This window comes from the organism of the source record quoted next, unplaced genomic scaffold (assembly GCF_019419815.1).
Source record: "Pyrus x bretschneideri cultivar Hongxiangsu unplaced genomic scaffold, Pyrus_bretschneideri_v1 Contig1, whole genome shotgun sequence".
Taxonomy (NCBI): domain Eukaryota; kingdom Viridiplantae; phylum Streptophyta; class Magnoliopsida; order Rosales; family Rosaceae; genus Pyrus; species Pyrus x bretschneideri.
The window spans coordinates 1807356-1831162 of NW_025999390.1; the positions used below are offsets into that span (position 1 = coordinate 1807356).

At 38.1% G+C, this 23807-nt stretch overlaps 1 protein-coding gene and 1 long non-coding RNA gene across 4 annotated transcripts; both read left to right on the top strand.

Annotated features, from left to right (window-relative positions):
• Positions 1-4056: 4056 nt before the first annotated feature.
• Positions 4057-5140, top strand: LOC125474553. The gene is made up of 2 exons (XR_007256031.1): positions 4057-4625; positions 4727-5140. It is a non-coding gene; the product is annotated as an uncharacterized LOC125474553 (long non-coding RNA).
• Positions 5141-14525: 9385 nt separating this feature from the next.
• Positions 14526-23376, top strand: LOC103954181 (exocyst complex component SEC3A). Of its 3 annotated transcripts, XM_009365990.2 has the most exons (25): positions 14532-14817; positions 15719-15789; positions 15894-15974; positions 16132-16199; positions 16297-16399; positions 16713-16858; positions 17400-17517; positions 18032-18136; positions 18678-18779; positions 18883-19020; positions 19193-19321; positions 19419-19499; positions 19611-19685; positions 20045-20218; positions 20322-20463; positions 20624-20688; positions 20882-21052; positions 21136-21215; positions 21300-21381; positions 21688-21785; positions 21862-21970; positions 22420-22488; positions 22750-22815; positions 22893-22982; positions 23073-23376. In XM_009365990.2, exons 1-25 carry the CDS (start codon positions 14643-14645, stop codon positions 23181-23183), a joined length of 2649 nt encoding a protein of 882 aa, XP_009364265.2. In that variant the 5' UTR covers positions 14532-14642; the 3' UTR covers positions 23184-23376. The 3 variants fall into 3 exon arrangements, 2 of the variants coding, with proteins under 2 accessions (XP_048434446.1, XP_009364265.2); XR_007256032.1 differs by lacking the exons at positions 21688-21785; positions 22420-22488; positions 22750-22815; positions 22893-22982; positions 23073-23376 and adding an exon at positions 21578-21687 and having other exon boundaries at positions 14526-14817; XM_048578489.1 differs by lacking the exons at positions 21862-21970; positions 22420-22488; positions 22750-22815; positions 22893-22982; positions 23073-23376 and having other exon boundaries at positions 14526-14817; positions 21578-21747.
• The last annotated feature ends 431 nt before the right edge of the window (positions 23377-23807 follow it).

Sequence of the window (23807 nt, forward strand, 5' to 3'; positions counted from 1 at the left end):
AGAGGGGATCCTCCTGGCCAATCATCGTGGACCGTTGAATTTTTATCCAACAGTTACAATCATTATAACTTTAAAAGGACCTCATGTTTGTAGCCATTGGATAAAAATCCAACGGCCTACGATGATTGGTCAGGAGAATCCTCTCCGTTAGCTCAGGAGAGGATCCAAATCCAATTTGATTATAATTTAGGAAAGGGATCCGGCGATCATCGTATATTGTGCGGTCATAAATTATTCTAAATTTTAAAATTAAATATGAATAGTACCTAACGAAAACTGGGCACACAATATACGATGAACGAGTGAGATCATGGAATTCCTAGGATTCTTAGGAAAATGATCCAGCGAGGATCCTGTTCGTATAATTTACTCCAAGTTTCTGGTGGATGCTCACCTCTCTCCTAGTGGTTTGCCAGGTGTCTTATATTGACCGTGGTTAATTTTTGTTTTAAATGCTCTTTAATTTTTGTACGGCAATTTTCATGAAAAAACGACTCAGTTGGATGAACTGCATTATTGATGTCCCTGAATATTTTATGTACCGTGAACAACGCACTTGAATTATTTGTGATGATCTCTCCAAACAAGCACAGGCGTATCGACGTGGCTCTTCTATTACGAATATCACCAGACGACGAAGCTTACTGATTTAAGAACAAGAGAAAGAATAAGTGGCCATAAATGATATTTTCGTAGAAATAGTGTTCTTACTTATTTTGATGATCCTCGTAAAAGATGGACCCTCCATTAAATCTTGAAATTGGCTCTTTATCTATTGGTATCTCATCATTCATACATAATGAATTGGTGTGGTATATTTTCACTATTTCATCCTATTATAGTATTATTGATAGGGATTTTAACGATGTTGAAGGTAGCTTGCTTACCAATTCATTTATGCGATTATTTTTAACAAGAGTTGCTGTGCAAAAAAAACTCCCAATTTAATTGAGATTTAGATATTCAGAGGCAAAAGATATGAATTAATACACTTTCAAAAGCTCCAATACGAGAAAGTTCCACTGAAATGCAAATAGGAATCAGAAATATGATCAATATTACGAAGAACAAAGAGATATCGTCTTTACCCAAATAAAAATTGATGTTTTTGTAAGGAAGGGATCAAAGGCTTTCCACATATTGAGATTTGACCGTAGAAGGATCAAATTGCATATGAGGAACAGAGGCAAGTGCCCATGGGTCATAACGAACTATTTGCACAACAAATCCACTTGGAAGTTGACTTATTTGCTCGGCCAAACGATAGACCAAACATTACAAAGCTAATAACTCTTTTAATCATTATTAAAAGAGCAAAAATTTACAACATACTAAACAAAATTAAACATAGAAGATTAACTACTCAAAGCACCCTAGAAGGCTAGAACCCTCCCAAAACCCCATTTATCCCCAAAACTTAGATTAAGCACTTGAAAGGGGGGACATGGATGACGGTGGTAGTTATGAAGCCTAAATACTAGTGAGCATTAAAGGGACAAGAAAGCGGACAGTGTGAACTTTATAACTTATTTTGAAAACCAATTCAAATTAAAATGGTGTATTATAATATTATCATTTTACGTGTTGATCAATTTAAACACGGATTAGGATCCTCTCTCGAGCTTAGGAGGCTGGGAGAGGATCTTGATCCTGTAAACACAAATACGACATGAATGTGAAAGTACATTTGGGATTTGGTTTAGCTTATTGTTTTCACTGTTTTATAAGTCTCATACTTGCGGCCCAGTGAGCTCGTAAAATCACTTTTTCAGACAACAAAATTGATCGGATCCGGGTTGTTGAGCAGCCCGGTTTACAATGATTTTTGTCCTTTTTCATGTTCTAGTTTCTTCTTCCTTCCCACAAAAGAAAAGAGAAAGTTTCTTCATCCGAACCGAATCGCCTTCGGACCCAAATAATATGAGCTTTCTGAGTAAAGAATCCGGACTGTTGAAATTTGATCAAATGATTATAATAAGGGGGTCCTCTAAAAGTTATAATAATTGTAACCGTTTAATCAATTTTCAACGGTACGGATTATTTGATCCTTAGACTCAGTTTATTTGGGTTCGGAGGGGATCCGATTCCTCTTCATCCTTAGTCACTATGTCCAGATTATTTCTCTTGATAAACTTTCCAGACTACACTTATCTGAGTAGGTATGTGTATGCATTTTCGTGCAGATTTGATCTCTACCAATATATATATCAATACCAATATATTTATTACATATAAACACAATTCTTACCATTATTGGTAAAATAAAAATTATCAAACCTACCAAAGTTTTGGTCCTGAAAAAATGCACGGCCATAATAATAACGTGTAGCAATGACAACTGAAAAAACGTGTAGGAGGGAGTCATGGTCCAACCCAACATGAACCTCACCACAAAAGTTGCGTTGGTTTTAAAAATAAGAAAAGTTGCGTTGGTTTCAAGTCGTAAATAACCGACTTAAGCGAAACCGTGTTGACAGCTAATCACTTACCCTTTCTACCTTAAATATCCTCCGTCCATTGTTTCCACCACTGTTTAATCTCAGCCGTTGGAATTCACTCACTATACCTATAAATACCCCCTCAGGCCTCCTCCCATCTCACCTGTTCGGATGGCGCCCTTGAGCGGTGTAGCGTCGGCGATCAGGTTTCAGCGCTCTGTGCTTGTGTGGAGTCTCTGTTTTTAGATTTCGATTTCGGCTCGATTCTTCCGTTTGGGTTTGTTGATTTTTATGGGATTGCGTTTCGTTATGGGTGTGATTTTAGGGTTTGGCTGGATTCTTGGCGATGACGTTTTCTCTTTCCAGGTTAAAATTTTTCGATCCCAGTCGTCTGACGATGTTAGAAGGTTGAATTCCCTTTAAATATTTAAATTCTCCGGGTTTCGACTTCTTGGGATTGATTAATTCTGCGTTGCAGTGTTATTGGTGTGTTTTTAGGGTTTGGCTGGATTGTTGGCGATGGCCTTTTTTCTACCAAGTTAATACGTTTGAAGCTTGTGAATTTTTGGGATTTTTATACCGATCCCGGTCTCCCGGACAAGATTTTGTGATGTTGGTATTCCAATTTGTTGGATTGAGGTCTCGTTTTATCTTCTTGATCTGCTTTTGCGGTTTTTTGATTTCTTGTCCCAGGCGGTCCGGATCCAGTAATTGGTTTAGCTATGGTTTCGATTCGGAGGGAAAGATCATCAATTTTACCTATGCGTTTGCACCACATCGGTTACCTCTTCCGTTTTCTTTCTTTCTGAAGTTTATAACATAATAATTTAGAAATTCGATCCCCATCCTTTGGCATAAGTGGAACGTTGTTGTTAATTTTCAGGCCCTGTTTACCAGATTTTGTGTCCCTAGGGTTTTGATTCGGAGCGGAAGAGCGGAAGATCATTAAATTTACCTTATACGTTGGGGGTTACCTCTTCCATTTTTCTTTCTTCCAAAAGTTCATAATAACTTAGAAATTTCGATCCCCATCCTTTTGAACATGTGGAACGACATTGTTAATTTGTAGGCCCTGTTTACCAGATTGAATTAGCATCGATGGTTTAGGCAGGAGGGTTAGGTATCTTACTCGACTAATATTTTGATGGTTTTGAGGTCGGATCATATGCTATTTAAATTTTTAAAAAAAAAATCTGAACTCGTAAATTTTTGTTTAAAATCATATTATGTTTTTCCTCTTGTTTAACCCTTCTATTGACAGAATAAATTCAGTAAACTTGGAACGCGTATGGTATTATCAACCTTCTTGCTTGTAGTCTTCTTTCAGATTCCGTTTTTTGTTCTCAAAGTCTGCTATTTCTTTGGCATTTTCTTATGCAGATGCATCCTAATTCCCATGTCCTTCCTTTAACCCTTCTTGGTTTATTGTTTCTGTTAAATGTCCTTTATTACGGATTTCTATGTCCTTCCTTTAAAAGTCCTCAGTGGTACAAGGTTCCTTGTTTTGGTCAATCTGCCTTTGTTTTTGTTCTTCAATGCAATTTGGTTTATAGAAGTATCTTTGTGCTCGTTCCAGTCTGTAACGTCTTTGTTGATTATTGCGTCTTTTAGGAGTAAGATTGTTGCTTAAAATGGGTTTGGTGCTTCTTTTTTCACGTTTATTTATTTATTGGCTTATGAACAATGTTTTACGGATCAAATTTAAATTGACTGGTAGTTTAAAGAAAAGGGATTGCTCCAATTTATGTCTTAATAGATATATGTATATATATGTATATGTATGGTGATATATTTGAGTAAGTTCATTCATGCAGACAGCTTTCCACTTCTCTGTATGCTGATGTCTTAAGTGTGTTTAGGAGTCGCAGTTGAGAGAAGTGCATGCCGATATCTAAAAGGGGGTTCTCTTGTCTTATAATCCTGTTAATTTGTTTTTGAGTAAATATTTTTCTACGTTGTCTGAGAATAAAACGCTTCTGTATGCAGACACATTCTTATCTTGTTGAAGGAAACAGCTTCGTACAGTGGGTTTGGGTGGTTCTTGACTTGTTTAATTTCTTATTTCTTGAGATTTATGCCATCTGGAATCATTATTTGATCAAAGATCACTGTTTTTATCAGATGCATCCTAAAATTTTCTTGTTATGGAGTTTCACTCAGTCAAAGGAAAAAGGGCTGCATGATTGTGTAAGAGGAGGGTTTGGTGTTTCTTGGCTCATGCGTTATTATCTTCTTTTTTAAAAGCTTTTACCATCTAGCACCATTTTTGAGCAATGATTTTTCTGCAGATGGTATGTTTTTTGTTCATGGAATCTCACGTTTTGAAGGACAATGCGCTGGTTTTAGTTGGGGGTTCAAGTGCTTTCTTCTTGCTTCTGATTTAGCTTTCTATTCTTGGGCTTTGTTTGGTTCTATATTTGAGCAATTTGTGCCTACCCTATTGTTTGTTTGCAGATACGTTGAAGCGACTTGTTTTTGGAGTCCTTCCTCATTAAAGGAGAACAGTGAATATTCACGGGGGTTCTGTTGTCGTATGTTTTTGTTTTCTTATCCTAGAGTATGGTTTTGTGCTACTATTTGAGCAATGTCTTTGTATGCAGACACTTTCCAACTCGTCTGTAAATGAGGTCCAACTTTGTAGTAGAACAAGCTGCTTCCAAGAGGGGGTTTGATTAGTTATTGGATTATGATTTAAATTCTTATTTCTTGGGTTTATGTTATCTTGTAGTATTATTTGATCAACGATCAATGTTCCTATCAGATGCATCCCAAAATTTCCTGGTTATGACGTCTGACTCGGTCAAAGAAAGATGTGCTATCTGCTTCTGAATGGGGTTCGGTGGTTCTTGGTTTATGTTTTCATCTCCTATTCTCAGAGAGCTTTTGAAATGTCGACCATTATTTGAGCAATATTCTTTGCAGATGCATTTTAAATCTAGGTTGGATATGGAGTCTCACTTTGTTCAAGGAGAAAGGGGTGCTTTTAAGGGGGATTTCCTTTATCTTTTAAATGTCCATTCTTAGATGTTGTATCCAATATTGCGTCATGAGTTGAGCATTGTTTCTGTATGCAGACACATTCTATCCATCATCTGTATATGGCAAGCAGAGGAAGGAGGGCAGTCTGAGGGGCTTTTTGATATAATATCGTACTCCTGGTTGAGATCTGGAACAATTATTGGAACAATGTTTTTTGCAGATCGATTTCAAAATGGCCTGTTTATGAAGTCTCAAGAGTGTCGGATGACAACAGTCTGCCTGTTTTTAAAGAGCGTTTACTACTTCTTGGTCTATTTCTTGATCTCGTATTTCTTAGAGCTTTGCGAAATTGTTTGAGCAGTTATTTGTGCAGATGCCTTTCTATTTCGGATCGAGTCAAACTCATTAAGGGGGAGCAGTCGACTTTTAAGAGGGGGTCTTTTGAGGTCTTTTGTTACTGTCTTCTTTTCTTTGCTTGGCTTCAGTTGCTTGAGCAATGTTTTTCTATGCTGACACGTCCCGACATTAGTTTGTATGTGTTGTGCAAGTTTAGTGAAGGAGAGTGGGCTGCTTCTGAAAGGGGGGATTTCCATAGTTCCTGTCTTATGAATTTGTTTTTGGTTTTTGAGATGCTGAACCATTATACAGTCACTGTTCTATTGCAGATGCCAAACTCTTTTTGTCTCACTCGGTTGAATGAAAAACAGAGCTGCCTGCTTTTAGGATGGAGTCAGATACTCTTTGGCCTTTTTGTCTATTCTAAGTTGTTGTTCTTATGAGATCTTTATGATTTTATTTTCTTTTTTTAGTTTATAAAGTTGCTCTATGTTTGAGAGTACCTTTTGTATGCAGAGACATCCCAACTTCTGTCTGGGTTCAACTTTGTTGAAGGGGAGCATACTGCTTTTTGAAGGGGTTTGGGTTCTGGGCTTATGATTTGATTTCGTATTGCTTGGGGATTGTTTACCGTGCAGAATTTTTTAGCTTGGAGTCTTTCGTATGTCTACTTTATCTAACCGTCCTCACATTTGGTTTGCTATTCATCTGTTATCCTTCACTGTTTTCATAGAAAGATTGTCTTTGGCTTACGCTTCTTGGCTTCATTGTCTTCTGGCTCTGGTTTTACGCATCTTGGCTTGGTTTATGTTCAAATACTGCAGCCTGATGTACGAATGATGGGATTCACTACTATTTGACAGATGCTGAAGTTTGTTTGGCTATTTAAAATTAAGGAATTTTCCCTGGATAAGATCCAGCATTTTCATTTCAGATGCAGTTGTCTTCTCAATTACCCTCCTGTGGTTTGATTTCAAGAGGGAGTATGATGCTTCTTTTCTTGTGATCAGTTTTTTCTTTAAAGCGCTGTAAGATTCGATTCTAAATGTATGCAGTGATTGGGTGGAGCCTTATTTCATTGGATCCTAGAGGAGTATGGTCTGCTTCTAAAGATGGCACTACACATGGACCGAAGTCATGGATTCTGGTTTTGTTACATCAACTGTCGTGAAGTTTGGTTTTGTTTCAACAACTATGTTTTCTTGCAGTGTCCCTGTGCTGACTAATCTAAAGTATCATGGAGTTTGGGGTTGGGGCTGACTCAATGTCTTCTACTTAGGCCAGCCAGAATTCTTTTGGGAGTTCAAGGCAAATTAAGAGGTTCTTGCTTTCTGGCTTATCAAGTTATCGTTTTATTTATTTTCTTGTAAGAGTTCATACGTCTGGCAGCTATGTGGATGCATTCCCGCAGAGGGCCCTTGCTAGAAACTCATAGAGTTGGTGTTTAACATGCAAACGATCTGGCAGTTTTGTTTGGGGTATGATTATGCAGTATGGATTTTTCTTTTCGTGAATGAGTGCAGTGTGTCGTAATCATGTTGATGGAACTGCTCTTTGAAGATGTCGTGGAGTACGGTTGTTTTCTATAGATAATGTCATTGATAATGTCTTATATTTCCTGTATGTACTTTATTGTTAGTGGTGGCATTACTTATGCAGATGTAAGGTGATGTCTTAATTGATTCAAAGTTGGATGATGGAAATAGAAGTGGTTTGAAAGTCGTCTTTTCCTTTTGCATTGAAGTTTGGCCAGTGTTCTATCGTTAATTTAATCACTATCCAATTCGGTTTGTCTTTCTATCCGATGCTCATTTGGCTTTATATCAGTTTGGTCTATTGTTGACGTTGTAGCTGTGCAGTTTGTATTTCAAAAAGTAATGCAAATGTCTTTGTCATTTTGTATGTGCAACGTGAAGATAGGGATGAAAATAGTGTTCCTGGATTAACATTATAACTAATCAAAGTGATTAATATTCTTAATTGTGGGTTGACTCTGAAAGGAGCCGCATGAAGTGCATCAATAATTTACAGTGAATTGATGGGTGTCTGCAATTGGCGTCTAAAGACATTGAATTGGACTATAAAGCTAAATAAGGTCAAAGCACCTAAGGGAATGCTAAATGACATGCATGATATTTGGCTACATCATGATATATTTTATGTCAAAAGCATGAATAGGTTTAGCCGCATGATTTGTTTTGTCTCCTCCTATGTCTGCTGTGTGTGCAAAAGAGAAAAACATGGATAACATGAATAGGCGTGTTTTTTAAAACATGGATAACATGCAAAAAAGAAAAACCGTGAATAACAAATTGTTTGATTCGTTTCTTTACTCTGCTGTTTGTGCATTTGTTGTTAGGTTAGCTTAGGTTAGAGGGATGTAGCTCAAAATGGTAGAGCGCTCAGAGCTTGTAATTTGTAAAAGTTACAAGGTGTACCTGAGAAGATCAAGGTTCGAATCCTTGCGTCCCTGCATTGCTCTTTGTTGCATTAACAAGTAATGTGGAACTTGTAGGGTGTATAATGCATCTGTTTGTGTTCTGCAAGACGAAGTGGTGCCTCATTTTTCGAGCCGGATATGTGAGTTTTGCGTTCTCGTGTTTAAGTAGCTGAAGTGATAAAGGTTTGAGTATGTCGAAATTCAGCGCTGGAAAACCTGTTTCAGCATCCTGTGCAAACCGGAGAGAGCTAAAGCTTCTGTAGACCGTTGGGGGAAGAAAAGCATCGGCACCCCAGGCACACTGAAAGCATGATGGCCTTGGAGGAAGAAAACATCAACGTCAACTAGTGACGGCGATATAAGATAAATGAAGAAGTAAACTGGTGGTGCTCGTAAGCAAAAACAAGACTGGTTTTCTTAGTGAACATTAGAGTCGATGAGATGTTAAGAAATTCCTAGTTTCTGTAATGCTCGCTTTTGCAAGTTTTTGTAGATGATGTGATTGATGAGTGTGTTCTCTTTCGGTTATCGCCGCCTATATTTTGGCCCGTTTATTATTTTGGGCTTGCAAGATCTTGTACACGCTTTTACTTTCTTCGGTAACAATTTGATCCAAAGCAGTAACTGCGCAAACATGTTGGCCCAAATATTTTCTAGCAACTCACGCCGGCAGCAGTTCGGGATTCAGTTTAGGGCTGGTTTGGTATTGCTGTGTTTTGAAAAAAACCTCTGATTCTGCTATGTTGTGAGAATTATTGCTTCACATTTTCAGGTTTTTTTATCCAAAATTGTGAAAATAAGTTGTTTTTTAAATATTTACCAAACATCTTTTTGAGCTTAGTTTTTTTTTTGTTACCTATTTTTTTTTAAAGCACTTCAGTACCGATCAAGTACTTAAATAGGGAGATAGTACCGTACCAGTACTTAAGATAGGGAGAATAAGTTGATGAGAATATCAAAACATTAAAATATCAGCAATTGACCTCCCCCATAAGTAGGAAATGGGGAATATAGGTGGGCAAGGGGATCGAACGTGGATGTTTTCTACTAAATTTATAAGGATCGTCTGAAAATATTTTTAAAATGCGTTTATGGTGAAATTAATTTTCTATTTAAGTGTTTTTTTGGAAGAAGCATTAGATTTGTACTAAAAATTGGTTTTAAAAATATTTTCACCAAAGGCGATTTAGTCATTTTATATTTGTAAGTGAAATGTAATAGTTTGAAATCTCTTGGATGACTAGTTTAATGAGTTTATTTTTTACGTTGTATCATTATTTCAAAGAAAAAATAAGTGATAAGCTAAATATTTCTACGCCTTTTGTGTTTATGATTTCGGAGGAGGATTCTACTACCCTTATATTTCCATCATCTTCCATCCCCTCCTCTCATACATTAGTTTTTTTGTCTTATTATCTCTATAAAAAAAAAATCAATATAAGATGTTGACGTGGCTTAACCGTGATCGTTCAAATAGGAGGGGATGGAAGGGTAGAGAATTATCCTCCTATAATTTCTTGGTAGTTCCTTAACCTTCAGTCCAAAGTTCAAATTGAATCAGATTCCGTTTAGGCAAAATAAGGGGATAATTTGGCTATAATTAAATAGGAAGGGCTTCTGTAACATCCCACATCACCCAGGGGAGTGATCCTTATATGTATATTCTCATCTCTACCTAGCACGATGCCTTTTGGGAGCTCACTAGCTTCGGGTTCTGTAGGAACTCAAAGTTAAGCGAGAAGGGGGCTAGAGCAATCCCATGATGGGTAACCTACTGAGAAGTTACTCATGAGTTCCCAAAAACAAAACCGTGAGGGAATGGTAAGCCCAAAGCAGACAATTTCGTGCTACGATGGTGGAGCAGGCCTGGGAAGTGATCCGCCCCAGGCGGGATGTGACAATTTGGTATCAGAGCCTAACCTTGGTCGAGTGTGTGCTGACGAGGACATCGGGCTCCTAAGGGGGGTGGATTGTAACATCCCACATCGCCCAGTGGAGTGATTCTTAAATGTATATTCTCATCCCTACCTAGCACGAGGCATTTTGGGAGCTCACTGGCTTCGGGTTCCGTAGGAACTCCGAAGTTAAGCGAGAAGGGGGCTAGAGTAATCCCATGATGGGTGACCCACTGAGAAGTTGCTCGTGAGTTCCCAAAAACAAAACCGTGAAGGAATGGTAAGCCCAAAGCGGACAATTTCGTACTACGGTGGTGGAGCAGGCCTGGGAAGTGATCCACCTCGGGTCGGGATGTGACAATTGGTATCAAAGCCTAACTCTGGTCGCGTGTGTGCCGACGAGGACGTCAAGCCCCTAAGGGGGTTGGATTGTAACATCCCACATTGCCCAGGGGAGTGATCCTCATATGTATATTTCTATCTCTACCTAGCACGAGACCTTTTGGGAGCTTACTGGTTTCGGGTTCCGTAGGAACTCCGAAGTTAAGCGAGTAGCGCGAGAGCATTCCCAGGATGGGTGACCTATAGGAAGTTCTCTTGTGAGTTCCCAAAAAATAAAACCGTGAGGGCGTGGTCGGGGCCCAAAGCGGACAATATCATGCTACGGTGGTGGAGCGGGCCTGGGAGGTGGTCCTGCCCGGGTCAAGATGTGACATCTTCGATCGATAAACAAAAAAAAAAATATATATATATATATATAAGGGCTTTTTGGTAAAAAAAAAAAAAAAAAAAGAAAAGAAAAAAAGTAAGGGGTTTAACGTGCCAACCATTTTTAAGTTTGGGCAAAAGACTATTTACTACCCAAAAGTTTCATGGTTTTCAACATTTAGTATATGAAGTTTTTTTCGTCCCAGAGTTATACTTCAAGTCTTAAATTTGGATAGTTTCATACCTCCGTTAGTCAAACTGTTAAGTTTGTTGTTAGGTGATGACGTGGTGCCTATGTAGACAATGATTGGGCGCCACGTGTCATCCACATGGAAATTAAAAATAAAATATTTATAAAATAAAATAATTTATTATTTATTTAAATAACAAAATAAATTTAAATTTAAAAAAAAAAAAAAAAAAAAACCTTATTCCCCAAATCCCACCCATGCCCACCCTCCACCCTCCCTTCTCTTCCTCCACACCCATTGCTCTCCCTCCCTATTCGACTCTGCACATCCACCCTCTTCCTACTCCCTCATCCGCACCCAGTGCTTCCCCTCCTTCTTCAACTCTTGCACTTCCACTCTCTTCTCACCATGACAAAACTATAAAAATAAAAAATAAAAAACCCTTATTCCCCAAATCCCACTTGTGCCCACCCTCCCACCTACCCCTTCGTCTTCCCCAAATCCTACCCGTGCCCACCCTTCAACCCTCCCATCACCCACCCTTTCTCCAACCCCCCTACACTATTTCTCTTGCACCACTCCTACCTCAACCCCTGATCCCCTCCTTCCCTTTATCTCTTCTGCACACCCACCTTCAATTCCCTCTCCCTGTATATTCCACCAAAACCGTCAACATCTTTAGCCTGTGAAGTTTCACACACAAGTGCAACCCCACTCTCACCTCCCTGAGTCAAAATCCGAGTCACCGTCGGTCTGACTTGACCACTACCGCAACTCGCTCCTTGATCACACCCAAATGCAATGGAGTTAACCCATCGTGATCCAACACCAAACCCAGATCTAGGTTGACCTGCACCAGATTTTTCACCATCAGTTTTCAATTGATGATGTTGAATTTCGTGGGTTTCTAATTTTTGATGTTTGGGATGTGGTTTTTTTTTTTTTTTTTTGTTATAGTTTTGTGATGGTGAGAAGAGAATGAAAGTGCAGGAGTCGAAGAGGGAGGGGGAAGCACTGGGTGCGGAGGAGGGAGGAGGAAGATGACGGATGTGCAGAGTTGAAAAGGGAAGGAGAACACTGGGTGCAGAGGAAGAGAATGGAGGGTGGGCGCGGGTGGGATTTGGGGAAGACGAAGGGGTGGGTGGGAGGGTGGGTACAGGTGGGATTTGGGGAAGAAGGTGCGGGTTGCAGAGGGAAGAAAGAAAGGAGGGGGTTGAAGGAGGTAGAAGATGGGTGGGTGATGGGAGGGTTGGCACTGGTGGGATTTGGGGAAGATGAAATTTTTTTTTTTTTTTAAATATATATAATTATTATATTTTATTTTATTCTATAAAATAATTTATTTTTTAATTTCCACATCAATGACACGTGACGCTCAATCATTGTCCACATGGTCGCCACGTCACAGTTAATGGGAGACTTAACAGTTTAACTAACGGATGTATAAGATTGTCCCAAAATTTACACTTTAGGTATGACTTTGGGACAAAAAAACTTGATGTACTAAATGTTGAAAACCTTGAAACTTTAGGATAGTAAACAGAGTTTAACCCTTTAATTTTTATTACCCTTTGACGTTAGACCCATACCCGACGCATTTCGGGTCCTCTTATTTCAAACTCGAAACTTCTGTACACCCAGCTGACCGAGCAAACGTTGCTGAATGCCAACTTAGGCTATTTCCAACTAATCCGGTCAAAAGGTTATTGGGCTAAAAATAGTTCGTTTTGACACGCCAAAGGGCTGGCCAAAAGCAGCTAGCTCGCTAGCCTTATAACCCAGTCCTCTAGTGCCAGAATGTCAAGCTTGGCATTTTGCCAACCCTCTTGCTCATCCAATTTGAATGCCACACAGCTACCTAGCGTCGGTTAGCAACAGCTAGCTAACGTCATGCTGCTGTTAGGTTACTGTTGGAATTTTAAATTTTTTTTTTTGATGAATTAAAAAAAAAAATTCTAATTTTTTTTCTTCTGTAAATACCAAGTCATTGGTACACCATTTTTCACATACTTTTCACCATTTCATACTATCTTACTTCATTTTATTTCAATTCTTCACATTCTATTCTCTTACCTCTTCCAATAATCTTTCCTTTAATTTTTTCAATAATTTTCAAATGGGCACATCTGCAATGAAAGGAAGGTTTTAGACCCGAAAATAAGATGAAGCTCTTTGCAGGACTTGTAGATGGGTTTTTGAAGATAGTGTCAAATGTATTTCTCGAACAAGTGAAGGTGTTTGGAGGTGTGTGAATTCTACCTCAATATCCAGCCAATTTATTAACATTGGAAGCTGAAGATAAGAAGTGTCACGTAAATAAGAATCTTATCTAAAATTTGCACAACCAATTATATCTCGACACGTGACACTTGAAATCCTATTCGAAATATTATTAAGATTACATAAAGATAAAAAATCTGGAGAGTTATCATTTTAGCGACACGTGTCACTCGAAATTTTATCCGAAAAATTATTGAGATTACATAAAGATAAGAAATCTGGAGAATTACTCATGTTAGCGAAATGTGTCACTCGAAATTCTAACCCAAAAATTATTGAGATTATATAAAGATAAAAAATCCGAATGTTTATTCATTTGACGACAAGTGACACTTAAAATATGTTCGAAATTCTTATTTTCATATGATAATTTAATTTAAGTAATCATATTAATTTAATTAAAATAATAAATTGTGTTTGATCCATCACCTTTTGGCCTCCTTGGTTGGAGATGATTTTTTATCAAAAGTGTAACATCCCACATTGTTCAGGGTGTGGATCTTGTAAGCCTTATATGTATATTCCCATCTCTATCTAGCAGGAGGCTTTTTGGGAGCTCAATGGTTTCGGAGTTCATCGAACTCTGAATTTAAGCGAGTTCGCGCAAGAGCATTTCCAGGATGGGTGACCCACTGGGAAGTTCTCGTGTGAGTTCCCAGAAACAAAACCGTGAGGGCGTGGTCGGGGCCCAAAGCGGACAATATCGTGCTACGGTGGAGTCGAGCTCGGGATGTGACAATTTGGGATTAGAGACAATCTCTGGTCAGAAGTGTGCATACGAGGACGTCGGGCCCCTAAGGGGGGTGGATTGTAACATCCCACATTGTTCAAGGTTGTGGATCTTGTAAGCCTTATATGTATATTCTCATCTCTACCTAGCACGAGACCTTTTGGAGCTCAATGGTTTCAGAGTTCATCAGAACTCCGAAGTTAAGCGAGTTCGCGCGAGAGCATTCCCAGGATGGGTGATCCACTGAAAAGTTCTCGTGTGAGTTTCAAAAAACAAAATCGTGAGGGCGTGATCGAGGCCCAAAGCAGGCAATATCGTACTACGGTGGAGTCGAATTTGGGATGTGATGAGGGCCCTGGCCGGGATGTGACAAAAAGACTATATTTGACCTATAATCTTTTGACCCGTTCGGTTGAAAGTTATATAAAATATAACTTAACATTATTTATTAAAATATAATTTTTTTGCAGAACTCATGAGCATTTTGGCCCTCCTTCGAGATGGCCTTATCCTTTCGCATTTTCGTCTCGCACCTTCTTTTCTTATTTTTATTTTATTTGTATTTGTCCGGCAGTCTTTTTATTTTACCATTATATAACAGCAGAGTCCGGTTGAGATCCACCTAGTGCAGCACCCCCACCGGCGATGGCGAAATCGAGCGCAGACGACCAGGAGCTGCGGCGGGCCTGCGAGGCCGCCATCGAAGGCACCAAGCAGAGCGTCGTTATGTCCATCCGCGTGGCCAAGAGCCGTGGGATCTGGGGCAAGACCCACAAGCTCGGCCGCGACATGGCCAAACCTAGGGTTCTCGCACTTTCCGGTACGCAGTTGAACTCTATTTTCCTCCCTGTACTTTCAATCGATTAAACTGTATGCGCTGTGGAAAATTGGAAGGGAAATTGAGCTTTTGTAAAGATTGACACTGCAGACTTCGTTTTCACTTGTCTAATTGTTAGAATGTTTTATTTTCACTCTTTTGGATTGATTATATTGTCTCCAGATTGCGAAAGATAATCGGAATGGGGTTGAATGGATAGTAATGTATTTGGGTGCTTAGACTAGGGTTTAGGGTCTCCAGATTGCGAAAGATAATCGGAATGGGGTTGAATGGATGGTAATGTATTTGGGTGCTTAGACTGGGCAATTTCAAGAAATATAACTTTTGACTGATGTGTTTTATTCACAAGATTGTATGCATTGGTCAATCTTACAGGGAAGATAATAAAATTTTGAACTTGCCGAGTCATTTATCTACTTTCCGAGCATTTGATGGTGCAGTAATGATTTTTATCAGTGAGGTTGATTCGAGAATTGTGAGCTGACTTGTAGGTTTTCTAGGGGTTAGTCTACATTTTTTTTCTTCTCTTACTACACTTTTAATAACTCGAAGTTTGCCGCTAATGTATCACTATGATAATGGATAATGGATAATGGATAATGGATAGTGGATAATGGATAATGGATAGTGGATAGTGGATAGTGGATACTACTACACTTTTCTTCTCTTACTACACTATCTGATTGTTCTAAAATGTGACAGCCATTCAATATCACATGAGGGGAAATTAAGACTCGTCTTTCCTAGCTTAGGTCATGGCCTGTATATGTGTGCATAACTACAAATTCCCACTCTAGTATAAATATTCAGGCAGATGCAGATCACTGTGGGCACTTAGTCCTACTTAATTTGTGTTGGTGACCACCCTTTGTTGTTTGTGCAGTAAAAACCAAAGGCCAGAGGACTCAAGCCTTTCTTCGAGTCTTAAAATATTCTACTGGAGGAGTCCTTGAGGTGAAGTCCTTAACAGCTATGTCCTATTTTTTGCTGTAAAGTTGGGCTTAATTAGGGACTTGGATTACAATTTGCAATTACTCAGAAATTTTCTTTTACTGCAGCCTGCAAAGTTATACAAACTAAAGCATCTTTCAAAGGTGGAGGTTTTAACAAACGACCCTAGTGGGTGTACTTTTACTCTGGTAGGTAGTGCTCCATCTTCCATGTGTCTATGCTCTATATGCATGCTGGGAATTTGTGCAAAGAAATAGGGTTCGGTCAATTAAGAAAAACAAGAAACAATGTTTGAGAAAAATTTCAGTCCCATCCTCCATTTTAGTCTGACTGAGTTTCTTGTAGGGTTTTGATAATCTTAGGAGTCAAAGTGTTGCTCCTCCTCAATGGACCATGCGAAATATTGATGACAGGTATGCCATGGAGAACATACACCTATTTAGATGTTATCCTCCAGTAAACAAATTGATAAGATTTTGATAATTGGTTTTCTTTTTCTTTTCTGTGTAGGAACCGGCTTTTACTTTGTATTTTAAACATATGCAAAGATGCACTGGGTCATCTTCCTAAAGTTGTTGGTATAGATGTCGTGGAGATGGCTCTTTGGGCTAAGGTGCATATGATGAATTTATGCACCTGTATTGGTTTTTATGTACAGATTAGATCGCATGATATTTGTAATTGAAGATTTCACTTCCTTTGGAATCACTAATCATGGTTACAACTTTATGAAGATAATTTTCTGTCAATGTGAATTTCGTCTTTTTTTTTTTTGTTTTATTTTATGTCACTGCATAGAATTATTAGTACATACACTTCTCCTAGTTTTGGCTTCATGCTGCTGAAACTCTATTTATTAGTTGTTAGTTTGTTAAATTATTATTTGCAGTTAATTTTTGCCCAACTTTTTGTAAACAATGATTTAGGAAAATACACCGGCAGTCACCAGTCAAGGAAAGGAGCAAGAGGGGCCTGCTGCATCAACAGTAACTGAAAGTGACTTGAAAGTAACTGTTGAAAAAGAACTTGTCTCCCAAGCTGAGGAAGAGGACATGGAGGCACTTTTGGGAACGTATGTACCATATCCTTATTTCTGATGTGACGAAGAAAATGTTTGTGCTTTGTTTGATTGTCCTTTTTGGGGATATTGGTACCATAAGATTTTAATTGAAGTGATGCCTGTATGCAAAGGTAGAATTATTTGATTGTTATGAAGATCTTCTGTAATTTCTTTTATCCGAAAACATAGCTATATACTATATTTCCTTTGTTTGAGGTGGTCTCCCGATACAAAGGTCTTATGTCATTTCCTGATTAGAAATTAGACTGATAGACAGAACTTTGGTTTAGTACCTGCTTAGTTCATGATACCTTCTGCATTGATGCTTGCCAAGAGTTCAATGACCAACTGGGGAATCCTAAATTGTCCCGCCCTTGTCAGTTATGACTTTCTGTTTTTGAATGTTATCTATTGGTTGGGTTTGACAACTTCCAAATGGCAGGCATCAAATGCCATGTCTTTACAGGGTGCTCTTAGTCACTCCTTAGTTGAATTACGTTGGAAAGATCTTGATATAGTTGTGAATTCTTTTGATTGTGGGTGTGTTATGCAGTTATGTCATGGGTATTGGTGAAGCAGAAGCATTTTCTGAAAGGTTGAAGAGAGAGCTTCTGGCTTTGGAAGCAGCAAATGTGCATGCCATTTTGGAAAGTGAACCTTTGATAGACGAGGTGACTCTATTGTTATTCAGTTTTGTTTAATACGATGAAGTTTGCTGCATTTCTTCTTTTTTAGGTTTTTAATTTAATGTCCTTTATGTTCTTTGTTTGTTGCTTGGTTTCACTCTTCCCAAACGAAATCAAGATTTTCAATCTTCATTTTTTACCTCTCAATATCAATACGGTCAAAGTCTTTTGTCTTGTCACCTATGTGACTATGATATAAATGGTGCTCGACAGGTCTAAGGATGCTAGTTATTGATTTTTAACATGGATGTTCTCTCATTCATCTTCTGACCTTGTCCTGTTTACATTCTTCAACTTGCTTTTGCATAAAACGTGTTGCTATTTTACTCTGAGAAACTTTATTCATCTGTTTCAGTTACTTGCATACATTGCTTTAACATTGTCATTGTGAGATTGCCGTGCAAGCTACTTTTACCTGCTTCTAGGACATTAATTAGTGGTTGTCTATTTCCTTGAAGATATGTGTTGTTATTTATATATTCATTTATGGGCCTTGTAGGTATTGCAAGGGCTTGAAGCAGCAACAAATTGTGTCGATGACATGGATGAATGGTTAGGAATCTTTAATGTGAAACTCAGACACATGAGAGAAGACATTGAATCGGTAGGGAGTCTAGCTACCTTTAAGTGTTTAGATTTTCCTCTTTTATGGACTACAGTATAATTTCCAATGCAGTTCAGGGGAAAATTTCTTTTTTTTTTTTTTTGAATAATTTTTTCATCTTATTCTTATGAATAATGGAACAAACATACTGTCTAAGTCGACGAATTTAGCCATGTACATCTAGTCACAGCTTCCATTTGCTTGTTTATGGCATTGTATGTAAAATTATTAACGATAATCTCTGTGGTTGATTTTAGTTTCCTTTACCCCCTTATACTTTTACCATATGACATCCAATATAAAGTTGTTTAATTTAATTTTTTTTTTTTCCCAAGAAACCTTCTGATGGTATTTTGTTTAGTCTTGTTGATTAAAAGTGTCTTGATGTTAGTTCTGTGTTCGTTTTAATTTCTTCACAGTTCTGACTAATAAATGGTTGTTCTGTATGCCATGTCATAACATAGTTTTATGATACTAGTGCTGGATGTATAAATGTTTTTTATGTGAATGCCGGTTAACTTTTTTCTGTTGCAATGTCCAGATAGAAACCCGCAATAACAAGTTGGAGATGCAATCTGTAAATAATAGGGCACTCATTTATGAACTCGATAAGCTTCTTCTAGGTTTGCGTGTTCCTTCTCAGGTATATTTTCCATCATTTTTAGCTGTGAGAGATAACTGATTAGTTTTAACTTTGGCAACTTGTTTAGGCCTACTGTCTTTCTAATGGCGTTTCATTTGTGTAGTATGCAGCATGCTTGACAGGAGGTTCATTCGATGAAGCACGTATGCTTCAAAACATAGAAGCATGTGAGTGGTTGGCTGGTGCTTTGCGCAGTCTTGAAGTACCTAACTTGGATCCCATCTATGCAAATATGCGGGCTGTATGCATTCTGCCCTTCACATTTGTTTCATTTTTTTGTTTCCAACAATTTGTGGCCAGATGTATGAACTTTAGAGTTCCCTCTCATTACGGAGGTGCTAGATTGATAGCTGTTTTGATTTTTGATATTGGAAACCCCATTGTGTTTATAGTTGTAATTGAAATTCTTAAAGGTTAAAGAGAAGCGAGCAGAACTTGAAAAATTGAAATCTACATTTGTCAGAAGAGCTTCTGAGTTCTTGCGAAATTACTTTGCTAGTTTGGTGGATTTTATGATAAGCGACAAGAGCTACTTTTCTCAGGTGGACTTATGGCACTTGGGCTTTTATAATTATAATCAAAATTGTTCATTTCCAGTGTACAAGTCTTAATGCTCACTATTGTGCTTGTTTTAAATAGCGGGGGCAGCTGAAAAGGCCTGATCATGCTGATCTACGGTACAAATGCAGAACGTATGCTCGCCTTCTGCAACATCTGAAGGTCAAATTTTAGCTTAATTGCATTAACTATTAGGATTTTTGTTGTTTCTACCTGTGCATATGTACCGGTGTGTTTTTTCCTAAGTTTATTCTCCCCGCTTTGCATTTTCAGAGTCTTGATAAAAATTGCATGGGGCCTTTGAGGAAAGCATATTGTAGCTCCCTTAACTTGCTTCTTCGTCGCGAGGTGAGAATCACAACCTTATATTCTATTCTAACATATATATGTGTTAGAATGTATTATTTGGTTGCTGCTTTTATCAGTTATCTTTAATTTTGTCTTAAATGAAGAACCTTCTCATGAGCAACCACATTTTGGTTTTCCATCTGATCACCAGACTTTCTGATAAGATTGTGATATAGTTTGGTCGTTCAATATAGAATAAACTTGTAATAATTTAAACTAAAATGGTGGTGATTTGATTCAACATTGCATCAATAACCTAATTAAATAATTCTTGTTCTCAAAATAAACTTTTGTAATCCTCAGGCAGCTAAGTAGTTTGATCAGTTTGAAAGTTTGAGTATATAATTTGATACCTACAGGCTCGCGAATTTGCAAATGAGCTTCGTGCTAGTACAAAGGCATCAAGAAATCCAACCGTCTGGCTTGAAGCTTCTACTGGGTCTGGTCAAAATGTGAATGCTGCGGACACTTCTACTGTTTCTGAAGCTTATTCCAAGATGCTTACAATTTTTATCCCACTCCTTGTAGATGAGGTTAAAATGGAGTTATATAATAGTTTCTTTGATCTACATAACGCATATTTACATAATGCATATCTCCGTATTAAATGTCTATTTTGCAATGGCTCAATTGCAGAGTTCTTTCTTTGCGCACTTTATGTGCTTTGAAGTTCCGGCACTTGTTCCTCCAGGGGGTACTGCTAATGGAGATAAATATGATGACACCAATGACGATGATTTGGGAATCATGGACATTGATGACAATGACAGCAAAGCTGGTAATTTACACTACTATGCTGTAATTCCCTATGAACTTTTGATCATATTTTACACTGTCTGCAATGGGAGGTTTCTGCTTCTCTCTCTCTCTCTCTCCCTCTCTCTCTCTCTCTCTCTCTCTCTCTCTCTCGCATTTTATATGATTGTCTAATTTTGTAGGCAAAAGTTCAGGAGAGCTTGCAGCATTAAATGAATCTCTTCAGGACTTACTTGATGGAATCCAGGTAATGTGCACAACTTGTTGCCTAATTTTTTGCAGCTGCTCGTGAATTTTTTTTTTGCTTGGGCTTCATTTGCACACACCACCAGTTCAACTGTTCTGGTCATGGCTAGTTGCATAGCAGCATGCACTATTTGGTAGCCATTAAAGTTCCTTGTTTTTCACCAATAAAAGAGGCCAATAAATATGGTTTTCAGGAAGACTTCTATGCCGTTGTGGACTGGGCGTACAAGATTGATCCCTTACGCTGCATATCAATGCATGGGATTACAGAGCGCTATCTTTCTGGTCAAAAAGCTGATGCAGCAGGTTTTGTACGTCTCTTGCTTGGTGATCTGGAGTCGAGAGTTTCTATGCAGTTCAGTCACGTAAGTTTGTGTGTTAGTGATTGTGGTCATATATTTTTTAGGTTATGTTCTGAAGATTCTGAACCCATGTATGCTTCTTGCAGTTTGTTGATGAAGCTTGCCGCCAGATTGAAAGAAACGAGCGCAACGTTAGACAAATGGGTGTCTTATCATACATCCCAAGGTGAACTGGCATGTCTTGGCCACATTTACCATATGTGTAAAACAAAGCAGTTGCTTATGTTTGCTTAACCTCCCTTCTACTTAGATTTGCTACTCTGGCAACACGAATGGAGCAGTACATCCAGGGACAATCTAGGGATTTGGTTGATCAAGCGTACACAAAATTTGTGAGTTTTTTTTCTTCTGAAAATTATTTTATGGTGGTTCAAACTGTATGAGGAAGCTTTCTTAAAATTATGATTCAACACCGTGCTAGTATTTGTCCTATATACTATGCCTTTAAAGCTTATTATTTAGTTATCACACTTTTGATTACTCAAGTTTGAATTCAGAAGGCAACGTTCTTTTTCTTAAACCTTGCAGTCTGTTGGCTGTGTGAAGATAGATGATGATAACATTTGATTGTCTATCAGTCTGATGTTTTACCAGAAATGCATCTCCACTTTTCTTACGTTAGATCAATTGTTTGACAGGTTAGTATAATGTTTGCGACATTGGAGAAAATTGCACAAACAGAGCCAAAGTATTCTGATCTTTTTCTATTAGAGAACTATGCTGCGTTTCAGAATAGGTATCCTTATGTTTCCTTTCTACTATGATCAATGCTTTCTTTTTTGTGTGAATTCACTTTTGAAGTTTGCTTGCAGTTTGTATGACCTAGCAAATGTTGTGCCCACCTTGGCCAAATTTTATCACCAGGCAAGTGAAGCTTATGAACAAGCTTGCACACGCCATATCAGCATGATCATATACAATGTAAGTTATCCAGATGCTGTATATAATTTTTTCTTCCCACCCTTCCCCCTGTTCCTTTTAGAATCATGTTCATATAGACAATGCAGATCTAGCTTTAGGATATTATATGATAAATGGTAAAAATAGGATAAGGGCAGATCTATCTTTTAGCTATTTCTCTTTTCATATTGAAAAGGGGAGGTGTGAATAAACATGTCCAGGTGAACTAACAGTACAGTAGAAACTACTGGTAGAAAAAGCGTTTGAACAAACAGACTATAGAATCTGTATGAAACATAATATTCCAGGTGAAAGCTAGACAGTTATGTTCATAGGAACACTGAAGTTTTCATCAAGGCATCTAGCCTGTGAAGAATCAGCCATTTTGGCATAGATTTCTTGCTTGAGCCTGACATACAGTTTGGACACATTTTTGGTTACATATGCCCTCATTTGTTTTCTTTTCGCAGCAATTTGAACGGCTTTTCCAGTTTGCTCGAAGAATAGAGGATTTGATGTATACAATCGCACCAGAAGAGGTTAGTGTGTTGGTATCTCAATTATCCATATCTGATCTAACTGGGAAAAATGAAACCTCTGTTAATTACGTCATACTCCCGGTTAATTTGAAACTTTGTCCAGTGATTTGCACATTGATATACTCCATGAACAGTATCTTTGCCCCATTCTGAGAATGAACTGTTAGAATGTAGTTGCCCGAATGATTTATGTGGAGTTATTTATCTTCAAAGTCTTAATTCTCTGAATGTAATGGCTGATATAAGTTTCCTTCATTGCAGATCCCCTTCCAGCTAGGGTTGTCAAAGATGGATCTGCGGAAGGTGATAAAATCAAGTTTATCCGGGGTGAGTTGATTTACCCATCCGAAATTTTCATCTCTAAATGTTCGTTTCTAACACTATCATGGATTTTCCTGGTACAGCTTGACAAGTCCATCACTGCGATGTACAAGAAGTTGCAGAAAAACATGACGTCAGAAGAACTGCTGCCTTCATTATGGGATAAATGCAAGGTACGTAACAATAGTTTCGTCTTTGTAAACATGAAGAGTTTCTTCGCCTTCCCATTGAAAATATCTGATGGATGTCATGGATTTTGACAGAAGGAGTTCCTTGACAAGTATGAAAGTTTTGCGCAGCTCGTCGCCAAGATTTACCCGACAGAGACCATTCATAGCGTAACAGAAATGAGAGATCTTTTGGCTTCCATGTAAAGTGAGAGTTTGTATTGTATATCTTGATAGCCTCTATTGAGGGATGTATTTAGCTTGCCGTAATCTTTTCCGTCCATTCTTTCTGTTTCATTTTCCGGAAACGTCGTCCTATAATTTGATTTATTAAAAAATGTAGATTTTTCGAGTGTCCTGTCGATGTTAATGAAAAAACATATGTATCATTGTCACACCAGATGTTCTGTTGCTATATTTTTCTGTTCCCACGATTTGTCGTCCCGTGTGCCCCTTTTTTTGATTTTAGATGATTTCAAGGAGAATATTATTCACCATTTCAAGTGTCTTGCAAGAAGCTTCTGCAGCAGATAAAATGACATGAAAGTAGGTTGGATAATGGTTTTTCGGAAGAGCTTTTGTATGTGCAGCAAGAAAATGTTATTAGCCATTTTGAAGTCGACTTACCATTCGTTGCGGCATAAAGCATAGCTAGAACGGATTTTCGTGGCTTCTTTTTAATGAAAGGATTATAATGGATTAGGCGAGTGATTTTTTCGACTTAATGCGGTAAGTCTGCACGGCTTATAATACTATCTGTAGTTCCGTACTGTGCATGCAAAATATCGTGTTAAAATTAAAATATCGCATCATTCACACAACTTGTGACTT